General features: G+C 40.9%; 2 protein-coding genes and 1 long non-coding RNA gene across 3 annotated transcripts; 2 read left to right on the top strand and 1 right to left on the bottom strand.

Moving 5' to 3' along the window:
* Positions 6056-11872, top strand: LOC8068981 (type IV inositol polyphosphate 5-phosphatase 3). The gene is given in 9 exon segments (XM_021446905.1): positions 6056-6297; positions 8523-8610; positions 8839-8943; positions 9394-9868; positions 10157-10341; positions 10443-10551; positions 10621-10763; positions 11281-11437; positions 11439-11872. Coding segments are annotated over 9 exon segments (1386 nt in total). The 5' UTR covers positions 6056-6245; the 3' UTR covers positions 11511-11872.
* Positions 11445-12873, bottom strand: LOC110430047. Its single transcript, XR_002447241.1, has 3 exons — positions 12606-12873; positions 12122-12225; positions 11445-11580 (listed from the first exon to the last, which is right to left on the bottom strand). It is a non-coding gene; the product is annotated as an uncharacterized LOC110430047 (long non-coding RNA).
* On the top strand, positions 15720-21149 carry LOC8061062 (type IV inositol polyphosphate 5-phosphatase 3). Its single transcript, XM_021446789.1, has 10 exons — positions 15720-15947; positions 16058-16238; positions 17176-17247; positions 17939-18026; positions 18270-18374; positions 19011-19515; positions 19905-20089; positions 20233-20341; positions 20419-20561; positions 20672-21149. Exons 1-10 carry the CDS (start codon positions 15765-15767, stop codon positions 20892-20894), a joined length of 1794 nt encoding a protein of 597 aa, XP_021302464.1. The 5' UTR covers positions 15720-15764; the 3' UTR covers positions 20895-21149.

The raw sequence follows: 21756 nt of genomic DNA, 5'->3' as shown, positions 1-21756 counted from the left end.
GAGGGAGATCTACTTGCTTCATGGCCGGTTAGGACATGTACCTTTTGGAAGCTTGAATAAATTATATCCCAATGCTTTTAAGGGTGTAGACATAAAGAAACTTGTGTGTGATGCATGTGAACTTGGGAAGCATACAAGGACAACTTATCCTAGTATTGGCCTCCGAAGTGGTGAACCTTTTATGTTAATACATTCTGATGTTTGGGGTCCATGCTCAGTGACATCTGTGAGTGGATTTAAGTGGTTTGTCACTTTTATTGACTGCTATACACGTATGACATGGATTTACATGCTTAGGGGTAAGCATGAGGTCCTCAGGTGTTTCCAAGATTTTCATAAATTAGTTGCAAACCAATTCAATACTAGGATTCGGATTCTCCGAACCGATAATGGAAAGGAGTATGTGAATAATGATTTTGGGGCGTATCTTTCGGAACATGGGATTATACATCAAACTATTTGTCCTAATACCCCACCACAAAATGGTGTAGCTGAGCGGAAGAATCGACACTTGTTAGAGGTCGCAAGGTCAATCATGTTTCAGATGAATGTGCCCAAGTATCTCTGGAGTGAAGCGGTGCTAACAGCAGCATATTTAATCAATCGTATGCCATCTAGGATTCTTGGTTTGAAGTCACCTGTAGAGTTGTTGCTGGGACAACAAGAGTTTAAAGTACCTCCAAAGGTGTTTGGTTGTGTGTGCTTTGTCAGGGACCATAGACCGTTGGTTGGTAAATTGGACCCTCAGGCGGTGAAGTGTATTTTTGTTGGCTATTCTTCTACACAAAAGGGTTATAAGTGTTGGGACCCTATTGGTAGAAAATTATTTGTGAGTATGGATGTGACGTTTAGGGAGTCTGAACCATACTACACAAAGCCATGTGATCTTGATCCGCTCTTAGAGGAATTCTCTTCAGTCACTGACGGTGACCGTAGAGAGGGGGAGAATGAAGGAGCTAATGCTCAAAGAGAGGTGATTGTTGGTACCATCCCATGTTCAATGGGTAGGTCTGAAACTCAGGAGGCAATTCATCAGGATAATGTGAATAATGGTGACTGTGAAGGAGAAGAGATAGTTGGCGATGAGGTGGTTGGTGATGGGAATGAGGAGATAATCGATGAAGTAAGTGAAGAGGTGAATGTTGGGATTCAAAAGGAACCAATTGTGTACCAGAGGAGACGGTTCAGGAGTCAGGAGCAACAAGCAGTTGCAAAGGAACCAATAGTGTACCAAAGGAGACGGAGTCAGGGGGAGCAAATCAGTGGACCACAGCCTCAACAGCCTGCTACACCAGTCCCAAGTCACTCCTCGGACCTCCCTCCATCAAGTGGTAATGTCCCTCCTAACCCTGAACATGTAGAGCTACCTCTTGCACAACATAGGGATACTAGATCTAATTTTGGAAAACCACCTGTTCGTTATGGTTTTGAACATCCTAGTACAGATCATGACATTGCCAACTTCCTCTCCTATTCTCGTCTTTCACCTGCATATAGAGCATTTGTTGCATCTTTACAAACAGTGCCTATTCCAAAGGACTGGAGGTGTGCAGGACAGGATCCTAACTGGAATGCAGCTATGAGAGAAGAGATGCATGCTCTTCAGAAAAACAAGATGTGGGAATTGGTCCCACTTCCAAGAGGGAAAAAAGCTGTGGGCTGCAAGTGGGTCTTCACTGTGAAGCAAAACTCAAAAGGAGAGGTGGACAGATATAAGGCAAGACTGGTCGCAAAAGGCTATAGTCAAACATATGGCATTGATTATGATGAGACCTTTGCTCCTGTGGCAAAGATGAGTACTGTTAGAACCTTAATCTCCTGTGCAGTGAACTTTGGATGGCCTCTACATCAAATGGATGTGAAGAATGCATTTCTTCATGGTGATTTACAAGAAGAAGTTTACATGGAAATCCCACCGGGGTTTGCGAATAGTCAAACTGTTGGGAAGGTGTGTAGACTTAAAAAGTCACTCTATGGACTGAAGCAATCACCTCGAGCATGGTTTGACAGGTTTAGAAGAGCGGTCTGTGGCATGGGCTACACTCAATGTAATGGTGACCATACAGTCTTCTACAAGCATAGAGGAACATTTATCACCATTATGGCTGTATATGTGGATGATATTGTAATTACAGGAGACGATGTGGAGGAAATCAAATGTTTGAAGAAGAATCTGGGAAAGGCGTTTGAAGTAAAGGATCTTGGACCACTAAGGTATTTCCTTGGGATTGAGATTGCCAGGTCGCCTAAGGGGATAATTCTCTCTCAAAGGAAATATGTCCTTGATCTGTTGGCTGAAACTGGTATGCTTGGTTGTCGGCCATGTAGTACTCCTATTGATAAAAATCATCAAATTAGTGCCCAGTGTGGAGATTCGGTGAACAAAGAAACGTATCAAAGATTGGTGGGAAGACTGATATACTTGTGTCATACAAGACCTGACATTTCCTATGTAGTGAGTGTGGTGAGCAGGTATATGCATGATCCAAGAACAGGACATATGAAAGTTGTTTACAGGATTTTGAGGTATCTAAAGGGAACCACTGGGAGAGGGCTATGGTTCAGGAAGAATGGGCACCTTGGTGTGGAGGGCTACTGTGATGCAGATTGGGCGAGCAGCAAAGATGATAGGAGGTCCACCTCTGGATATTGTGTGTTTGTGGGAGGCAATCTTGTCTCATGGAGAAGCAAGAAGCAAGCAGTTGTGGCTCGGTCTACTGCGGAGGCTGAGTATAGGGCAATGGCACTGAGTTTGTGTGAGATGTTGTGGTTAAAGGGCTTGCTAAAGGAGTTGCGAGTATTAAGAAATGAGACAATGATGCTTCACTGTGATAACATTGCTGCAATCAACATTGCAAATAATCCAGTTCAGTTTGACCGCACCAAGCATGTGGAAATTGATAGATTCTTCATCAAGGAGAAGCTGGATAGTGGAGTCCTAAAGTTAAAGTATGTAAAATCGCATAGTCAACTAGCAGACTATTTTACAAAAGGTTTAGGACCTAGTGAAGTTGAGTTGAGTTGTAGCAAGATGGGCATGTTAGATATATTTAGCCCATCTTGAGGGAGAGTGTTGGTGTAAATAATGGATTGTAAATGGACCTATATGTAAGAAGTGAGAATAAGAAATAGAGTGCCTCTGTTCTGGAAGGAACTAGACAGAGAGCTTTCCCCCAAATTGCAACATTCTGAAAATGGATATGATGAATTAATGATCACATTGGCCACATGCACGCAGATGTGCTGAAATCCGGGAATTTTTTAGGTGATGGCCTATCGGTTGACCATGATGGCATGGAATAATCATGGAAGCGTGCTTAGCTAGCTGTATTAACAAAACATTATGCGAGAACGGCATGGGATTCGTGATCTGTTCCTGTCATGCTTTCACGTGCTGCAACTGCAATAGTTTGATCGCAGAAATTAAATTCACTAGCATACTTCTGATGTATGTAACGCGTGTACTCGGTTTTCTCAAGAACAGAGATTTTGGGCGTGATTGGTTGGGTCCCACATGGTAAGTCAAAACTTAGGCTTGCCAAAATGATGACCTGCCAAAGTTAGTACAAAAAAAAAGTAGGAATACAAAAAAAGTAGTGAGCAGTTTTCCTCTTATGAGATTGAGGAAGTTCCTAATTGTTTTGTCATGATTTTGGCCATACAAATTGGTATGTCTTTTTTTTTTTGGGTAATGAACCAATCAATAGCCAAAAATTGTTGCCATGCCTTAGCTTTGGTTGAATAAGTTTTGGAACCCAATCAAGCAGGCTCTTTATGTAAAATTGATCTAGTGAGACTTCTATTAGGGCTTGATTTGGATGTCTATATATTTATCTCAAACCACATGGATTGAAATGGATCGGGATGGAAACTAAACTAATTTATATTCCAGTCCATTTCAATACATGTAGATTAAGATGTAAATATATAAGCACCTAAACAAGTCCTTCATCGTAGGTGAGTGTACCAAAGTTTTAAATAGCGGGCTATTGAAAATAGCGGCAACTTTTTTTCAGAAGCTACGCAGCTATAGCGGCGCTATAGCGGCGCTATGCCAGATAGCGGTTTTATAAAAAAAAATCATAAAAACACCAGTAATTGATGCCAAAAATATGGCAAATATGAAATTTGATGAACATAAATATGTTTCTAAGGTTTCACAAGTCTAGATAACATTACAATATGACATTACAACATGGCTCATGAAAGTTTAATTGCCCAAAATACCAAATTAGTAGCAAATGATAACTTATAAGTAGAAAATACTAATTAAATTGTCACGGTTGTAGTGCAATTTCAAGGACACAAGTGCAATCTAGTCTGAGATTGAGTTCTCAGACTTGGACTGAGAAGATTGATCACTTGCAGTTGTAGACTGACGATGCACATTAACATCATGGTCATCATCATTTCCAGTATCATAAGACGAAGCAGCTACAATCTCAGGCACAGATTGTTTGCCATCATTAATATCAGTGATCTTCTTCACCCTCTTCTTAATCCTAGGGCGGACAACTCTCTTCCTTTTATTACCATGTTCTGGTTCTCCTGGTGCAACCTCTTGTTCATGTTCTTTCTCACCTTCAGCTTGGGGATCTTTCGGTTCTTCTTGTTCATCATTTGCAGCAAGTGCAACTCCAGTGATAAATTCATTGTCATCATCTTCTAGAATATCTACAACTTGCTTCTCAATGGGATCCTTTGCCTTATTCTCTCTTTTATGCTTCAGTCTGGAGTTAAATTTTACATACACGAGGTCACTCATTCTGCCATGAAGCAATCTGCTCCTTTTTTTGAGTGAACCTATGCAGCCAATTGGAATTGCAATAAGTCCAAAATAAATATCCATGTTTGGAACTACACTAGCAGTAAAATGCTAGACACTAAATGATTCTTACACTAGAGTGAACCTATGTTAGGCTTTCACATTTATGGGCTGTTGGAATAGCGCCGCTATTTAAAACGCTAAGCTATGCAATTTAGCGGCGCTATAGCGGCCAATAGCGGTGAAAATTGCCATAGCGGAAAAAATACGAATAGCTTAGCGCCGAGCTTCTTCCGCAGCTATAGCGGCGCTATAGCGGCGCTATAGCCCGCTATTTTTTTCTTTGGAGTGTACTACATTTTGCGTAAAAAAACATTCCAAGGGTTTGGTGCAGCTAGCTGTCACCTGCCACAGCTCCAAGACTGTAGCGTTAGCCCGTGAAGTCACAAATTGCAGCTCCGCGGATTGTCGGATTCTTTTATTAAAAATTGTTTTAAATTTATTTTGGATATGAGAGAGAAAAAAACTTTCTTTACTATACAATAGTGAACATTGCTGCTACAGTGATCTGGCAGGTGTAGCCCGGTAGAACCACACCAGGGCCTTGTTAAGTTCCAAATTTTTTGCAAAATAAGCACTGCAATATTTTTGTTTGTATTTGATAAATATTGTCCAATCATAGACTAACTAGGCTCAAAAGATTTGTCTTGTAAATTACAAGTAAACTATGCAATTAATTATTTATTTTATCTACATAATGTTTTATGCATATGGCGCAAGATTCGATGTGACAGAAAATCTGAAATTTTTTACAAAAGACCCTGACACGGGTTAAGCATCTCCAAGGGTTTTGCATTTGAGGTTTGCATTTGAGTAATTTGCCAAAAAGCTCTAAAAGAGACATCCAACGGTTTTGCATTTGAAGTTTGCAATTTGAGCAATTTGGCAAATGAGGAAGCAAACTTGGCAAAAATGTCAAGCTGTGGACGCCTTTGCAAAGCTGATCGCACGAGTAAAATCACGCGCGAGGAAAGCGTGCGCGCCTGAAGACCTCCTATTTTTATCCTTTGCCGAGTCCAAATGCCAATTTCCTTGGAGATAGCCTATTTTTATTTTCTACATTTTGTTATGAGAGTTTGCAAACAACAATAAATGCAAAGTCAATTTGCCAAAGCCTTTGCAGATGCGTAGCATGTGTAGATCGTGCTTGCTTGGCTGGTACTGATGGTAGACCCTCTTGGCATAATTTCAAGGCACTTTGAGCCAGCAGTTTCGCTCATAAAAAGGTACGGTGCCCACCCAAGGCCTAGAGCGGCCATCATCACCACCTCACACCCCTCCTCGCGTGGTTTTTGTTTTTGGCGGGGCACTGCAGTTGTCTCGCTCCTTCTTCCTCCTTCCTCCTTCGTTCGTGTCCTCGTCCTCCTCGCCCCGTCCATTGCTGCTCCAACTCTCCAAGACCACCCGGCCGGAGGCAGCCATGGCCTTTCCGGCAGCTTCCCCACGGGCACCGCGCATGGCCGACCACCAAGGTTACTCGATCGTCGTCCCCTATCTATATATAGCTCTTCTCTTCCTCGTTCCTTTTTTCATTCGCGCAAGCTGTTCCGATCGCAGTGAGTGACTGTGTGGTCTCGACTGAATCTGATCCGTGTTTACTCAAGCTGCTTTGATCTTGTCTGATTTGTCTGAAGCAAAACGAGAGCAGATAAGACAACGCTAGCTACGTTGCCATGAAAGCTGTCTACTCTTGTCAGCTAGTAGTTTGGGCTCTAGCATTGCCTTACTCCCTCACTTTTTACGAGCGACACGAGTAGACTGTAGGAAAATCTCGTCATGGTCGATCGATCGGTCGGTCATTTCTGTTTACTAGAGTTGGCCACGCGAATCTTTTGGATTCATCTGGGATTTTGGCTCCTGTAGTAGAACGGGACTCCCTTTTATGCTCCTCCATTTAATCCACCTTTTAGAAAGATCTAGAAAATACTATAGGCTAGTAACTTTTATTCCTGCAAATATAAGCGGGAATCTTGGACCCTAAATTGTTCGGGCAAAAGAATTGTGTACATCACGTCCTATCGTATTCAGGAAGGACACAATTCACTTTTTTTAGAGTATAGGACAATTCACTTTGAAGATGTGTGGCGAAACAATGCACACGTGAGGTTCAAAAATCTCGTGATAAAGAGGGTGGAGAATCGATTGCTCGTCGTACACCTATTAGATGTGATGAGGTTGACTTGGAGCAAGTGCTCTCCTCTTTCTCTGGGTCAAAAGCACCTTCTCCTTGTCATTACCTAGGCTTGTAGCTCCACTTTAGGATGCTCATTGAGCATATTGGCCAAAGACTTCCTGGTTGGAAAGAAAAATGGCTCAACAGAGCAGGTCGACTGACGCTGGTGTCCTTTGTACTCTCATCCATGCCGACTTATCATCTCACAATATTTCTGTTGGCTGCATGGGCTAAGAAGAAAATTGACAAAATCAGGAGATCTTTTCTTTGGAAGGGAGAGAAAAATGCAAATGGCGAGCATTGCCTAGTCAACTAGGCGACAGTGGCTAGGCCAAAAAACTTAGGCAGGCTAGGAATACCTGACATAGAGAAATTTGGAAGAGCTCTTCGTCTTTGGTGGCTTTGGCAGGACTGGACTGATGAGTCCAAACCATGGGCATGCTCTGAACTCCCCCTATAATAAGGATGACCGCCTCCTCTTTAGAGCCCCAACCATGATCACAATTGGTGACGGAGCCAAGCCTTGTTTCTGGCACGATAACTAGCTTGATGGCGAAGCCCCCAAAAACCTTGCCCCGCACTTGGTCGAGCTGGTTGCAAGGAAAAACAGATAAGTGCAGCAAGAGCTAGACAATGACAGATGGATACACTACCTAAGAAATCGTGTCAGCACCACAGAGCACATGGAGGAATTTGTCTCCCTTTGGATAAGAATCCAAGCCCGTCCACCTGCAGCCGGGCGTAAGGGACTCCATTATTTGGCGATGGACTGCAGATGGTTCCTACTCCACCCGCTCCAAGTATAGGATTCAGTTCAAAGGATCTTATGCCATCTTCAAAAGCGATCTCATTTGGAAGGCTCAAGCGGGAAACAAGTGCAAAGTCTTCTCATGGATCCTAGTACAAGAAAAATACTAACGGCGGATAACCTTCAGAGAAGAGGATGGCCTCACCAGGATCGCTATAAGAGCCCCTTAGAAACATGCTTACATCTTTCCCTACTTTGCCCATTCGCCAAGGTGGTATGAAATCAAATCCTAAACTAGGAGCATTTTGACACCCGATTAACCCAGTTCGATCAAGACCCCGCTTGCTTGAGTCCATGGTGGGAGGACACCGTACTCAAAGTCACAAAAGAAGAAAGAAAGTGCTTCAACGGCTTAGTCATTTACACATGCTGAAATCTTTGGAAAAAGAGAAATCATAGAATTTTCAACAACGCACATGAATCGGTCTTGTCGGTTGCTTCAAAAATCAAAGAAGACATTGCACAATGAAAGAGGGCTCTTGAGGGAGCAGGCTAGAAAAAGCTAGAGTTTGTTTTTCTTCCAGTGCTCCGCTGTGTTGCAGCTGTTTTTATAATCTGTACATTAAAAAACTTTTTCACTTCTTCATTAATCGAGAGGCAGAGCTCCTGCCATTCCTTTCAAAAAAAAAAAAATTCTTTAACGCTTTATATTGCGGTCGTCGTTCATTGTTCTGCATGCCGCCCTGTATGCTAATGCAGTCTAATTTGCCTCTCAGATAGTCAAATGGAGGCTGCACCATGCAGGCTTAGAAGGCAGAAATCCGAGATCATTCGTGCTCAGTATGTTGACGTTAGAGAACTCAGGTACAGCCATACAGATTCAGTCTACTGTTAGCATTTCTTCTCCCAGCATTTCTTTGGACTGGAATGGCATTCCTGCTGCTCACTCATACTCCTGGTACAGTGATAGAATGTCAGTACCAGTAGTCGAACTCAGCTGCTACTTGTTGGCTGAAATATATAAAGCATGCTACTTCTTCAGTAATTTGTAATTATGTTCTTTCATCTGAACCACAAATTTTTAATATACAGGATCTGCGCAGGAACATGGAATGTTGGAAGCATATGCCCACCCAATGACTTGGATATTCAAGAATGGTTGGATATAGATGAACCAGCTGATATTTATGTTCTTGGGTAATTTTTCTCTCTCAAATAAACCTTCCCTTTTCAGGTGGGCCAAACCTGCTGACGAGTTCTCAAGGGAAAAAAATCAATATGCAAACCTTGTTTTTCATATTTTGCAAGAAAATGATCTGTGATACATACCTGTGCTAAATCATACCAAAACCTGGTATACTGCATTCAATCTTAGGAACCCACTAAAACTGTTTGGGACACATGGACTGGGAACCTGTTAGATTTGAAATTCGTTTAGCAATCACATGATGTAACTATATTAAATGTGACAGGTATTCAAGTAAGCAAGCTGTTATTCATATATTGTAGGCCCATGTGCTGCTATTTGGCTATGAAATGATGCAATACTGATGCAATTAACTTATATTTATTAAAATAACGAGTTTCATTTACCATTAAAACTACTGTTATATTTCATTTACCATTAAAACTACTGTTATCTTTCAGATTTCAAGAGATTATCCCACTAGAAGAAGGGTATATGATTGGAACTGAAGACACTCGTCCAGTTGCAATATGGGAGCATATCATCCATGAAACTTTGAATAAGAAGTGTTCGGATAAATCAAAGTTCAAATGCCGTAACTTTCCACCAGCAAGGTTCAATCCATCAGATTGTGTTTTTGTAATGGACAATGAATTGCATAATGAATCCAACAATAATAGTAACGGTGAGCTTCATCTGTCGCACAATGCAAAATCATCCAATTCAGCTCGCCATCTTCAGCCATTGGATTTAGCTTGTGGTGTTAACAATTATAGTGGGGTTAAAAGGAAAAGACATCAGTATATACGGGTAATAAGCAAGCAAATGGTAGGAGTATTTCTTTCGGTATGGGTTCGGAGAAGCCTGCAGAAGCACATTCAGAATTTGAGAGTATCAATTGTAGGAGTAGGTACAAGGGGTTTTATTGGTAACAAGGCAAGTGCCAAATTTATGTCTTTTATTATTACTCATGCAGCTTTATATTACAACAATAATTGTCTCATACTTGGAATCCTAAAATGTTGCTCGTCACATTGTCCACAACGATTTGAAATGTATTTCTCCTGAGAACTGGAGTTGAAAAATGCATGTTTTGATGCTACCATACTTTCAAGAATGTTAACATGTAGCTACTTACTATTGTATTCATCATGCACATACTTGTTTAAATTTGTTTGTCCAAATAAATCACATGCTAACATTTGTTCCTTCAATATGCTTCAGGGATCAATATCAGTGAGCATGACTATACATGAAACTCATTTTTGCTTTGTATGTTGCCACCTGGCCTCTGGTGAAAAAAATGGCGATGAACTAAAGAGAAACACAAATGTTGAAGAAATCCATAGAAGGACAGGTTTTAACCCAATTCATATGGTAGGCATGCCCCGAAGAATACATGACCATGAGTGAGTTAATCCGTGTCTTCAATACTTTGCAATATGCTCCAATATGCACTGAATCAACTATTCCATGGCTTCTATATTAAATGCGCCCTTAAATTTTTCAGAAGGATTATATTGTTAGGGGATCTCAACTATCGGCTAAATTTATCATATGAGACGACACACGAACTCATCTCCAAACAGGACTGGGATGCATTGTTTAAGATGGATCAGGTAATTTAGATATCCTAATACATCCATTACCTGCACAGAGTTTCCAGCTCATGCTTCTTTCTGTGATAGCTGAAAAAAGAACTAGGGAAAGGGTGCACATTTGACGGTTGGGTTGAAGGACCTATCATCTTTCCCCCAACATATAAATATGAGTTTAACTCAGAAAAATATGTAAGTGATGCGACGAAATCTGGGAGAAGAACACCTGCATGGTATGCTCCACCTTTTTGGTTCATGAGATTCATTCTGGTTCATTTTAATCATTCTACAAGACATCGAACATGAAGATATGTCTACAGAAAGGAAAAAGTCTACTTACCCCCCTGAAGTATTGACTTGTGTCTAACCTAGGCCCCCAACTACAAAACCAGGTAACCTACACTCTAAAATTTGGAAAACAGGGCAACGAACCCCTTGGGCGGTTTGGGAGGGCCGTTTTGGTGACGTGGCAGCCAGCGTGTCAGCGTTATTGACACGGTGGCGTGATCGTCCCCACCCATTGCCATGGCCACTGTGTCAATACCGCTGACACGCTGGCTGCCACATCACCAAAACCACCATCCCAAACCACCCAGGGGGTTCGTTGCCCTGTTTTCCAAATTTTAGAGTGTACGTTACCTAGTTTTGTAGTTGGGGCCTAAGTTAGACACAGGTCAATACTTTAGGGGGGTAAGTAGACTTTTTCCTCTACGGAAATAAGGAAATTAACATTCTCACTTGCTTGTATAGGTGCGACCGCATTCTCTCATATGGGAAGGGAACAAAGCTACTTTCCTACAAGAGGGCAGAGCTTATGTTATCTGATCATCGCCCTGTGACAGCAGTTTATATGGCAGATGTCGAAGTTGTCTGCCTCAGGAGGCTGCAGAAAGCTCTAACATTCAGCAAATGCAGAGCTTGAGGATCAACTGTTATCGAGGAAGGAAGCACATCTTGAACCAAACACCATCGAGCCGTGAGCCAAGCAATTTCCTAGCTCAAGTTCCAACCAAGATGATGTAATGCAACGCCAATGCTTGATCTCCAAATCTGTCAGAAAGATTCAATTGCATAGCACAGATTAGTAGGAGTAGGATGTCCATTTCCATGTTTGCTACTCATTTGATCAAGGGTGTGGTATCTGCGAGACCATGATTACGGACCCTTTTCTAGCCATTGCATCCATGCCATTTTCGAATTATGATGCCATTGGTTTGAATAAATAGTCATTTCGATGATTGATCAAAGTCATAGGACAGTCTCTTGTGTACAGTATTTGTTTCTCTTATTTCCCCATACTGTTATCACTTTCCTTTCAACGAGGAAGATTTATTTTTTCTTATTTTCTTTGATGTATAAGTGTAAAATCATATAGTGTCTTTGGCTAGATTGATGCTATCGCTTGAAAACTCAGAAGTAAATTATCATGTAATAAAGAATCCATAAGAACTGTACAACAAGTTCTTTACTTTTTTTCTTGAATAGTGAAATTTAGATAATATCTCCAATTATTTTTTTGAGTGCTTCATATATTCGTTAACTACTACTCCAGTACTCCATAGTTTCAAGCTACTTCTTAGCAAAACATCACCTTGCAATTTCGTCTATTGGATTAAATGAAACTCAGGTGCTGAATTCCTGAATATTGGCTTTTGCAGCAACTGAACCCTGAATCCTTGTTGTTCACAGTCCTTGCTGAAGTAGAGAAATTCAGAGGTTGAGATAAAAACTGAAGCTCTGAATATATAATGTGTTACTGAAAATTAGAGGATGGGATACTCTCCCCCCGTTGACAGTGAAAAAAAAAACTTCCAACTAAGCAGATTATCATTTCAATATCCAGGGGGCTTCTTCCCCCCTGTGGCCGAGTTTTTTTTTTATTAATTACCGCACAGATCAAAAGCGCTCTCGCTGTTCAGAATAAACAGAGAATCTGAATGCATCCGGAGAAATGTAATCCACGCAGGTACTAACACAAGAAAAGGCCTAGAAAATGAAATGAAGAGGCATATTTCCCTCTACATACAAACATTTCTTTAGGAGGCGTATGTTTTTAGCCAAAGGGGATCCCTCACCTTTGTCGCCGGTGTGAACTGTGGAGCTTCCGGCCAAACGGCGGCGAGCTCCCCTCATCGGCCTTACGCACGAGTGGGGAGGATGCTCAGAGACGCGAAGCCGAGCTGGTGGCCCATAGCTGGTGACCTCGCCGCGAGCTGCCACCGCAGACTCCATGGTGGCCCATGGGCCATAACGGCGGACGTCCTACCTGGCGAACGCCGGCCGGATCCCCCTTTGGGCGACCGGTTTACTTCCCCCTTCAAAAAAAAAAAAAAACACAGTATAAATATCTCAAGTTTATAAATCATAAACTATGTTTATTAATATTTCTTACTAATCTAAATAAATTCCTTAGGAAATGAAATGTGTACTCCTTTTCTTAATTAAGTATAGACCTTTCACCTTTGGGTAGTCAATTACCGCCTTCACATTAGATGCTTCTAGAAAAATATTTTTTAAAAAAGCATGTTTCCGTGACATGAACTACGATTTGCAAATAACCACTTATATTCAAAAAAGATATATGGCCACCATGCTTTGTGCATGAAAGCATTTATGGGCCTCAAAAGTGGTTCCCCATTTCAACTACTAATTTATAAAATTTAGAGAGAGAAAAAGCGATGATAACTTTTTTTGATTGGGATGGGACGTCAGTTAAAAATCCTGTCGCCGTTCAAAATAATCGGTAATTAATATTTTAAATCAGAAAGTGCTAGAAAACAGAAAGAAACGAGAAATACTAATTATCCATCACATTTGTCGCCGAGGCAATTGTCACTGCAAATTTCAGAAATTCCTGCAAATCAAGTGGGTGGGGGCAGAATTAGTTGGTACGTGACAGTTAAGTGTATGGTTTACCTTTTTTTTTGTGCCAAAAACAATATTAAATTAAAATATGTGGTTTACAGGCAGCCTTTTAGATCCCAGTCTGCTCTTAAAACAACACATTATTGCTTATGGAAATAAAGAACAAAGCAACATCATCATTAACTTAAAGCATGATGTGGCAGCATTTCCACCATATTTCTTGTAGAAACATGAGTAGATCCTTTTAGGAGGCCCCCAATTACCATAGATTGAACTATCTTATTTGTATAGTGTTGATGGCTGGCTGTTCACGGATTAGCTGTACCTAAGGTTTTTTTCTTAGGATTAATATCAGTAATGCAGTTCATCCAACGATAAACCGAATTCCAGCTATAGAACTATGCCACAATCAAACCCGAATGAACAGTACATGGCAATAGTAACAGCATTAGTAAGCGCAAGGCAAGGATTCTGAGACGTGCCAAGAGGACTTTCTGAAAGAGATGGGTTTTGCTGGCTCTGGCTTGCTGACGAAATGGGAAGAAAAATCCATGTCCATGTTTCGTTTTGTGCCTAACTGATGATTACTCTTATCGGTGTAGGGCAAAGACACAAGAAAGCCTATACTAAGGCCTTGACGCCTTCGCAAAAAATTTCAAGATTCTCCGTCACATCGAATCTTGCGTCACATGCATAGAGTATTAAATTTAGACGAAAACAAAAACTAAGTACAAAGTTTGCCTGTAAATTGCGAGATGAATCTTTTGACTCTAATTAGTTTATAATTGGATAATATTTATCACAAACAAACGAAAGTGCTACAGTTCCCAAAATGTAATTTTTTTCCCAACTAAACAAGACCTAAAATGAAAGCTATCGGCTTCGCCGTACGTTTCATCAGGCTTCAGATTCAGATACATCTAAAGCAAGAATTGATACTGTGATTAGGCCTTGTTCAGTTCACAAAATTTGGAAATTTCGGATACTGTAGCATTTTCGTTTGTATTTAACAAATATTGTCCAATCATGGACTAACTAGGCTCAAACGATTCGTCTCACAAATTATAGATAAACTGTGTAATTAATTTTTATTTTCGTTTATATTTAATATTCTATGCATACGCCGTAAGATTCGATGTGATGAAGAATCTAAATTTGTTGACAACTTTTTGGAAACTAAATAAGACCGGGGGAGGAAAAAGAAACAAACTCTTTATGGTGCCCACGTACGATCTTGGAACATTCCATATGCTAATCATTCTTCCTGCAAAGTTCAAAGTGAATTGGTTAGCTTTTGATCATGGACATATCTCGCCAAACTAAAAAGATTAGTATCAAGTTACAATTCCAATAAATCATCATTTAGCTTAAACATAAGAGATTTGTTACCATGCTTGGGAGGAACCGGTGGTTCCTCTCAACATAAAATTTTCCAACCGTTTGATGTAAAATAAACTAATTAAATGTAACTAAGGGTAGTTTAGTTATTTTACTTGGCACATAAACTTTGATCGGCATCTTCCTTTCTCTGTCGCACGAACTAAAGCACGCACCGCCGGCCGCCTCAGTGAAGAACCTCGACGCCGGCAACTTGTAGGGTCTTCACGTAGACCGTCAGGAAGGCTCATTGCTGTGGCCGCCTGCGAGGTACTGCCTCAAAGCTCCGGCTACTTGAAGTGGAAGGGGCTCCCCGCTGACTACGTGCAGGGGCTTGCGGCTTGGCGGCGCTCGTCCAAGGGCCTGCTGGATGCCGCAAGGGCTAGATGCTTGTCCAAGAAATCAACGGCTGCCCATCCACAATGACCAACTGCATTAAACAATTGGTGATTGCATTTGTGTAGTACGGCGTCGTCGATTTGGCATCCGTCGCCGCGGAATAGAATGGGCTTCATCTGAAATTGTTGGTCGCTGCATTCGGCTATAGGTTAGGTGGATTCAGAAAAATTTATGTGCGGAAGTACAATTCTATCCTTTTAGCTTTAGTTTAGACCTAGTTCCTGGCCCACCAATTTGTAGCTCCGGCCCACGACTTAAGTTCCACCAGGTTAGTTCTTCTTAATTTTTAACCATTCGATCTAATCGAATGAAAGGTTCTTATTATTCCCAAGCGCTGTAAAATTTCTCTAAACATAAATATTTGCATTGTTAACAACTAAAAAAATCAACCGAAAAAGGAGATACATATTAGCATTATATATAATTTTATATTTTCAATCTAAATATATTTTAAAAATCTCAAAGAGGTTAATGAAGGTACTTGGAACAGTAGAGATCAGTAGACAGACTGGTCGGTCTATTTTTTCGCTAGAAAAAAAGGGAAGCCAACTAGCAAGAGGTCCAAGCGGCCATCACGTTTCGTTCTCTCAGACATGCTCGTGTGGCGTCTGAGTAGGGGAGCTGCTGCAGTCGCGCGTATGGCGTCCTCTTCCTCCCCCCTCTCCTCCCTGCCGCGGCTATTTATCCCGCCTCACCGAGCGCACCACGAGGCAGCCATGGCCGCTTCGGCCGGCGCCTCCCAGGCGCTGCGGAACGGCGGCGGGATGCAGATGCAGGTTAGTTGTTCGAGGTTTCTTCGCTTAAGTTCTTCAACCTGCTGTTTCTAGGATCAAATTCTGATCCTTTTTTTTTTGCTGTTCTTGCCTCTGGTTTGTGCGGGACGAAGGATTTTGTGATGCAGAGGTGGGCTGAGATGGTGTTGTGTTGCGGCGCGGATTGGGGCTGCGTGCCGCAGCTGTGGAACAGGGTGGTGATGCGCAAGTGGCTCAACATCGGCGCGGGGTCTGGGGACACCGACTTCAGTGCCGACGAGCACGACACCTCGGAGGGCGAGACCGACCGCGAAGGTTGCTTAACTCTTTTCTTCTCTACTTCCGCCCCTCTGTTTCTTAAGCGGAATGTTCTGAATTTCTGAATCGATCTGGTTGCTCAAGCTTGCTCTTGTTTGGAGCGAAATTACGAAGAATTTGGTTTGCAAGTTTGAGAGGTAGGCGTTGACGGTTATGCAGAGCAGACAACACAATGTGCAATTAAAGTTCTTTCTTGTACGCTACTGTTTGGGCTCTGGTGACTTCTTTTTCTCAACTTCTTTACAACTGGATTAGAAAAATGTCATCTTGAATAATTGGTCAGCTCACGCTGGACTGTATTGCCTGTTTGATGATTGCTTTACTAGATTACTGTAATTGTTCATTGTTTGCCACCTTTTTTATATGGTGCGTCTGTTTGGTTATCTTGCTGAGAATGCCTAACCGTTGTGATGTGCGCGGCTAGCGGCTAGTACTTTCTTCGGACCAGATATTTCTTTAGGTATATTCGATCTTTTTTAAGGAAATCAAGAAGGGTATTAAGTTCACTGCTGCCTTTAAAGTTAACTTTTGGCTGTTCTTTTCATCTTTTGGAAAGAAATAAAATATTTGGAATGTTGATGTGACCATCTTCTAGTTGACCTCACTATCTAATAGTTGTTGTGCCCCACATTCTATGAGCTATATACTCCCTCCGTTCCAAATTATAAGTCGCTTTGACTATCCATTTTGCTATGCATCTAGATATATTGATATCATAATATGTCTAGATATATAGCAAAATGGATGAACCAAAAAAGTCAAAGCAACATATAATTTTGAATAGAGAGAGTATTTTTTTCTCTTTATTGAAAGAAAATCCGCACTACATTTGTATTATTGCTTTTCCTTAGCTTAACCTTTTCTTTTGTGTAGATCTTTTTGGATTGTTTTAATAATAAATTGTAATTGCTGTGTTTTTATGTCATTTGTGCAGACATGTCTGGTTGGAAACATGCGCTATGTAACGAAGAGAGGATATTAGGTGGATTGGGTGCAAGCACGACTGGTAATTTATGAACATATTATGTTTATTTTTTCTAAGAAAATGAGAAACATGCAGAAAATTAGTGTCTACTAATTATGTTTCTCTTTATGTATATTCATCTGTGAGTTGGGTTTAGTTGACTTGTAGACCAGGAAGTAGGCACACACTAATGCTGGCGAAATACTTACCTGGCCAGATAAGATGCTAGTTGAACTATGCAGAGGCAACAGAGTTATTTGCAGTTCATTTACCAAATGGGAAGCTCCTGCGGCCTCAGTTTTGGCCCAACTTCTTCTACTGATCTTTCTGAAAAGAATGGAAGCTTATAGAATTCTGAATTTACAAAGTTCTGATGGGATTTTTTGGTTCTTGTTGGTAAATGTTTCAAAATGATTCATGGATGATAATGAACAGAAACATAATTGATGGAAAGTGAGCAAGAGAACTATGCATTTCATTACGTTAAAAAAATCGAATGCATTTCAGCATGTGTTTTGATTTACTCTGAAGTTCATTTTTGATACATTAAGCTTCTGCTTGATTAAGGCATGGGTTGATAGGTTACCTTATCTGCTGACTGCTGACCCAACTACTTAATCTTCCTTTATTTTTCTTCTTCTTTTGCCTGCATACTCTGCACAAACACATGTTTGATATAAGGTCTTGGGTTGGCATGTCGCCTTATATAATAATGCAATCATTGATGCTGTAGGTGATGAAATGAATGATGTACCTTACAGGCTTAGAAGGCACAGATCAGAGATCGTTCGTTCTCAGTATGTTGATGTTAGAGAACTCAGGTAATCAACTACAGGTCTTGTCCCCTCAATAGTATTCACTGGCTCCTAGTTATTTCATGACAGTACTTTTTCTCTCAGCATTTCTTCGAATCAAAATGGTATTCCTGGTTCTTATTCCTCCCGTTATCCTGATATGTATCATATTGCAGAAGATTAGTAAAATTTTCTACTAGGCTGGAACTAAAAGGATGTATTAGTTTTATGATGATGTTCTTTCAGCTAATCTGCAAGTTTAATATGCAGGATTTGCGTAGGGACATGGAATGTTGGAGGCAGATTTCCACCCAGTGACTTAGACATTGAAGAATGGTTGGCTATGGAGGAGCCAGCTGACATTTATGTTATTGGGTAATTAGCCACTATACAAAATTCAGTTTGAGTGTGACAAACCCATTGTTGAGTTTTGTTATGGGGCATCAATTAGGGCCACAGGATCAATTAGAGGGATTTGATCAGTTAGAGAGAGGAAAAGTCGGCTTGAAGGGAGACTGGACTATTTGGGGGAATTGGATTGTTTGTTCTTTCTTCCTTTTTTTATTTGGATTCTTCATTCATTCCCTCCTTGGTACATCACCTCCCCTTTATATAGAGAGGACTCCTGGCCACCTAAGTGACCAAATCATATCCAATCCTTATCCTTATCTCTAATTGACCCAAATCATATCCAATCCTTATCTCTAATTGACCCAAATCTAATCCTATTTCTAACTGATCAAATCCCTCTAATTGATGCCCCATAACAAGTTTTATAACTAATTTTAGGGAACATGCACTGGATACTTGATTTTTTATTGTATTTAAAAGTTGTTTGCCCATTACATGCAGTAATAACTATTTAACATGTATCTGTGCATGCAAGCTGATGTACAAATGTTATATGGTAGCTTACAATTTGCCAATGAGATGATTAGTGCCACTCCTTTCATTAATATATACTTTTTTCTTAAAAAAGAATTTCATTTACCAATTAGGGTCATCTTTCAGATTTCAAGAGATCGTTCCACTCAATGCTGGGAACATATTTGGTGCTGAAGACAGTCGTCCAGTTGCAGTATGGGAGCACATCATCCGTGAAACTTTGAATACAAAATGTTCAGATAAATCAGGGTTTAAGTGCCACAGTGATCCTCCTTCACTATCCAGGTTTAATCCATCAGATGTTGCTCTTTCCATGGAACATGAATTGCTTAGTGAGTCTGACAAGGATAGCGATGGGGAACTTCATCCATTGATTGACCAAGACCATAATTGTGGACTTCAAGATAAAACATATGAGAATCTTGAAGCTTTTCCAGAAGACGATTTAGCCTGTGATGTCATCATTGATAAGATAGCGAAAAGGAAAAGGCCAGAGTTTGTACGCATAATAAGCAAGCAAATGGTGGGAATATTTCTTTCGATTTGGGTTCGGAGAAGCCTGCGGAAGCACATTCAGAATTTGAGAGTATCAACCGTTGGTGTAGGTGCGATGGGTTATATTGGTAACAAGGTAAGTGCCAGATTTGATACTCTTTCCTTATACTGTTTTTGTGGCTTCCGATTTCCCTGATAACTGGATTATACTTTGTCAGAAACTTAGGATGTTGCTTTTCACATTATGTGGTATTTTCTCCAGATGAGAATCGGGTTTAAAAATTGCATGTTTTGGTATTGGCATTCTTTCAAGGACGCTGAAAAGGCAAATGTAACTTCTTTTAAGGAGAGCTGACTAGCATTCTTCGATATGTTGTTAGTTTAAGTTTAAAATCTTCAAATTTGATTAATTGTCATGCTATCGTCTCACTCGGTTTCTTACCATTATATTCAACATGGATACACATGTCTGTCATCTAATCCAAAATACCATGTGCTGACATATGTTCCTTCAATATGCTGTAGGGATCAGTATCAGTCAGCATGTCTATACATCAGACTCCTTTCTGCTTTGTCTGTTGCCACCTGGCTGCTGGTGAAAAAGATGGATATGACCTAAAAAGGAATTCAAATGTCGAAGAAATACTTCGAAGAACAGTGTTTAACCCAGTCAATGCTGTAGGCATGCCTATGAGAATACACGACCATGAGTAAGTTGGGTAATCTGCCTTATGGTAATTTGTGTTATCCATGTTTATCTACTGTTATATGACAGGTATATGTACATCTCAAGATGACACCCTATTGATGCTATGCCTGATTTCTTATGTTAAATCTCTGTCCTTACTTTCAGAAGGATCATATGGTTAGGAGACCTCAACTATCGGATCAACTTATCCTATGAAAGGACACACGAACTAATCTCCAAACAAGACTGGGATAGATTGTTTGAGAGGGATCAGGTATTTGATGGACTTGTTTATTCATTTTTATTCATTTACGTTCACATGGTTTCCAGCTCATGCTTCTTCTGTGACAGCTGAAAAGAGAATTGAGGAAAGGATGCACATTTGACGGTTGGTTTGAAGGAGTTATCAGCTTTCCCCCAACATATAAATACGAGTTTGACTCAGAATACTATGTAAGTGATGAGAGTAAATCTGGGAGAAGAACTCCTGCATGGTATGTTGTTCTTCTAACTTTTAGATTCATTCTAGTTCATTCAATCGTTCCAGAAATCAGCACTGAACATGCCACCAGCAATAAGCAAACACTCTCATCTATGTGTGCAGGTGTGACCGCATTCTCTCATACGGGAAGGGAATCAGGTTACTTTCGTACAAGAGGGGGGAGCTTACACTTTCTGATCACCGCCCTGTGGCTGCAGTCTACATTGCAGAGGTTGAAGTTTCCCGCCGTAGAAAGCTGCAGAGGGCTCTAACATTCACTGGTGCAGAGGTTGAGGACCATCTATCATCAAAGAAGGATGGGCTTGCTGAACAAAGAGGTTGTTGAACCACGAGACATGCAATTTCTAGCACAAGTTCCAAGTGAGCGCAATTGCCAATGACAGTATTTAGAACTCGTCAGAAAATGTTCAGTTGCATTAGATAATCTACCATAAGCAGCCTATTTATCATGAATTATTTTTGCTGCACGCTTGTTTGATCAAGAGCATCTCAAGCATCGTGCTTTGGTGAAAGCATCACAAGCATTATGCTCCATGACACTAGTACATAAAATTTAATGGAGGCAGTCGTTTTCGATTAATGGAGGCGGGCTTTCTCAACCGCCTCCAATGGAAGGCCTCGGTTAATCGTGTTTTAACCGAGGCGGTCACCATGCCCGCCACGGTTAATCTTTTAACGGAGGCGGCCACATTAAGTTGCTGCCTTTATTAATTGATTTTTAAAAAAATAAAAAGCCCTAGCGAGCCCAATCGAGCCCGCTACCATCGCATCTGCCAAATCTGGGCGCCCCTCCTCCTTGCTGGATTTGGCGAACCTGCATACGCTGTTGTGGTGGAGAGAGGGAAGGAGGGTGCCATAGTGAACCCACGGTTAAAAATGGTATTTTTTTTTGGAGGCGGCTGTGTTAAAACGACCACATCTATAAATCGATTTTAGAAGGCTGTTGGGTTATAATAACCGCATCAGTTAATGGGTGATTAACCGAGACGGTAATGCGACCGCCTCCGGGCAGACCAAAAATAATGGAGCCAGACAAAAAAGGTGCCCCCCTCCATTGAAAAAAGGGCGGCGTCACCTAAAAGAAATCCTATACTAGTGTGACATAGTGTCTTTTTGAAAAAGTTACCAAATTTGTTCATAATATTCTTTCTTGTCTTCAACTAGGAAGAAATGGTTCAACTTCTTGT

This window comes from Sorghum bicolor, chromosome 9, assembly GCF_000003195.3.
Source record: "Sorghum bicolor cultivar BTx623 chromosome 9, Sorghum_bicolor_NCBIv3, whole genome shotgun sequence".
Classification (NCBI taxonomy): Eukaryota; Viridiplantae; Streptophyta; class Magnoliopsida; order Poales; family Poaceae; genus Sorghum; species Sorghum bicolor.
Note: the sequence above shows the minus strand (reverse complement) of the source record. Positions and strands in the feature narration are given on the sequence as shown.